Source organism: Octopus sinensis, linkage group LG19 (assembly GCF_006345805.1).
Source record: "Octopus sinensis linkage group LG19, ASM634580v1, whole genome shotgun sequence".
Taxonomy (NCBI): domain Eukaryota; kingdom Metazoa; phylum Mollusca; class Cephalopoda; order Octopoda; family Octopodidae; genus Octopus; species Octopus sinensis.
The window spans coordinates 52,199,631-52,200,527 of NC_043015.1; the positions used below are offsets into that span (position 1 = coordinate 52,199,631).

The 897-nt window shown below is 52.2% G+C and overlaps 1 protein-coding gene across 1 annotated transcript; it reads left to right on the plus strand.

Annotated features, from left to right (window-relative positions):
• Positions 1-323: 323 nt before the first annotated feature.
• LOC115222085 (alanine and glycine-rich protein-like) lies at positions 324-680 on the plus strand. The gene has a single exon (XM_029792183.1). The coding sequence runs from the start codon at positions 324-326 to the stop codon at positions 678-680; it is 357 nt and encodes a 118-aa protein (XP_029648043.1).
• Positions 681-897: the final 217 nt, after the last annotated feature.

Here is an 897-nt window from a genome sequence, read left to right on the forward strand (position 1 = left end):
AGTAGTAGTAGTAGTAGTAGTAGTGGTAGTAGTGGCAGTGGTGATTGTTGTGCTATTTGTTGATGAGGCGGTGATGTGTCTCGTCGTTGAGTCAGAGGCGACGGCGTTGATGGTTGTTGTTGTTGTTGTTGGTAGTGGCAGTGGTGGTGGTGGTGGTGGTGGTGATGGTGCTAGATAGTGTTGTAGTTGTAGTGGCGGTTGTGATAATATTGAGCGTGGTGTGTTAGTGCGGAGCCAATAGTCCCCTAATCTATAATGTTGAGCTCGGAGAGAAGACCCGCTGTTGCTCCTGGTTTTGGTGGATGTACTATAGTGAGTTTGTAATGGTGACCCTGGTAGAATTGACGGCTGCGGCAGCGGTGATGGTTGATGGTGACAATGGTGGTATCAGCGAATCCGGCGGCGGCGGCGGCGCGGAGGCTGTGGTGATAGCAGCGGTGACGGCAGCGTTGGAGGCAGCAGTGACGGCAGCAATGGTAGAAGCGGCAGCAATTGTAGAAGCGGCAGCGGCAGCAGTGGTGGAGGAAGTTATTGGTGGTGACGATAGCAGTGGGGTTAGCAGGAGTTGCAGTGTCGGAGGCAGTGGCGGCGATAACAGCAACACTGGTAGCGTCAGCAGCAGTGGTGGTGCTGGTGCAAAAGGCAGTGGTGGGGTCGCGGTGGTGCTGGCGATGGAGTAGCAGTAGAAGTAGTAGTAGCTGTAGTAGTAGTAGTAGTAGTAGTAGTAGTAGTAGTAGTAGTAGTAGTAGTAGTAGTAGTAGTAGCAGCAGCAGCAGCACTGGCAGCAGTTGTAGTAGCAGCAGTAGTAGCAGTAATAATAGTACAGGCGATACTAGTGGTAAGGAGTTCGAGATTCGACAGTGGTAGTAGCACTGATGACAGTGGTGCAGTCGTGGT

Excerpts from the sequence above, each read along its gene's own strand:
- LOC115222085 (XM_029792183.1), top strand. The coding sequence starts at position 324 with ATGGTGACCCTGGTAGAATTGACGGCTGCGGCAGCGGTGATGGTTGAT.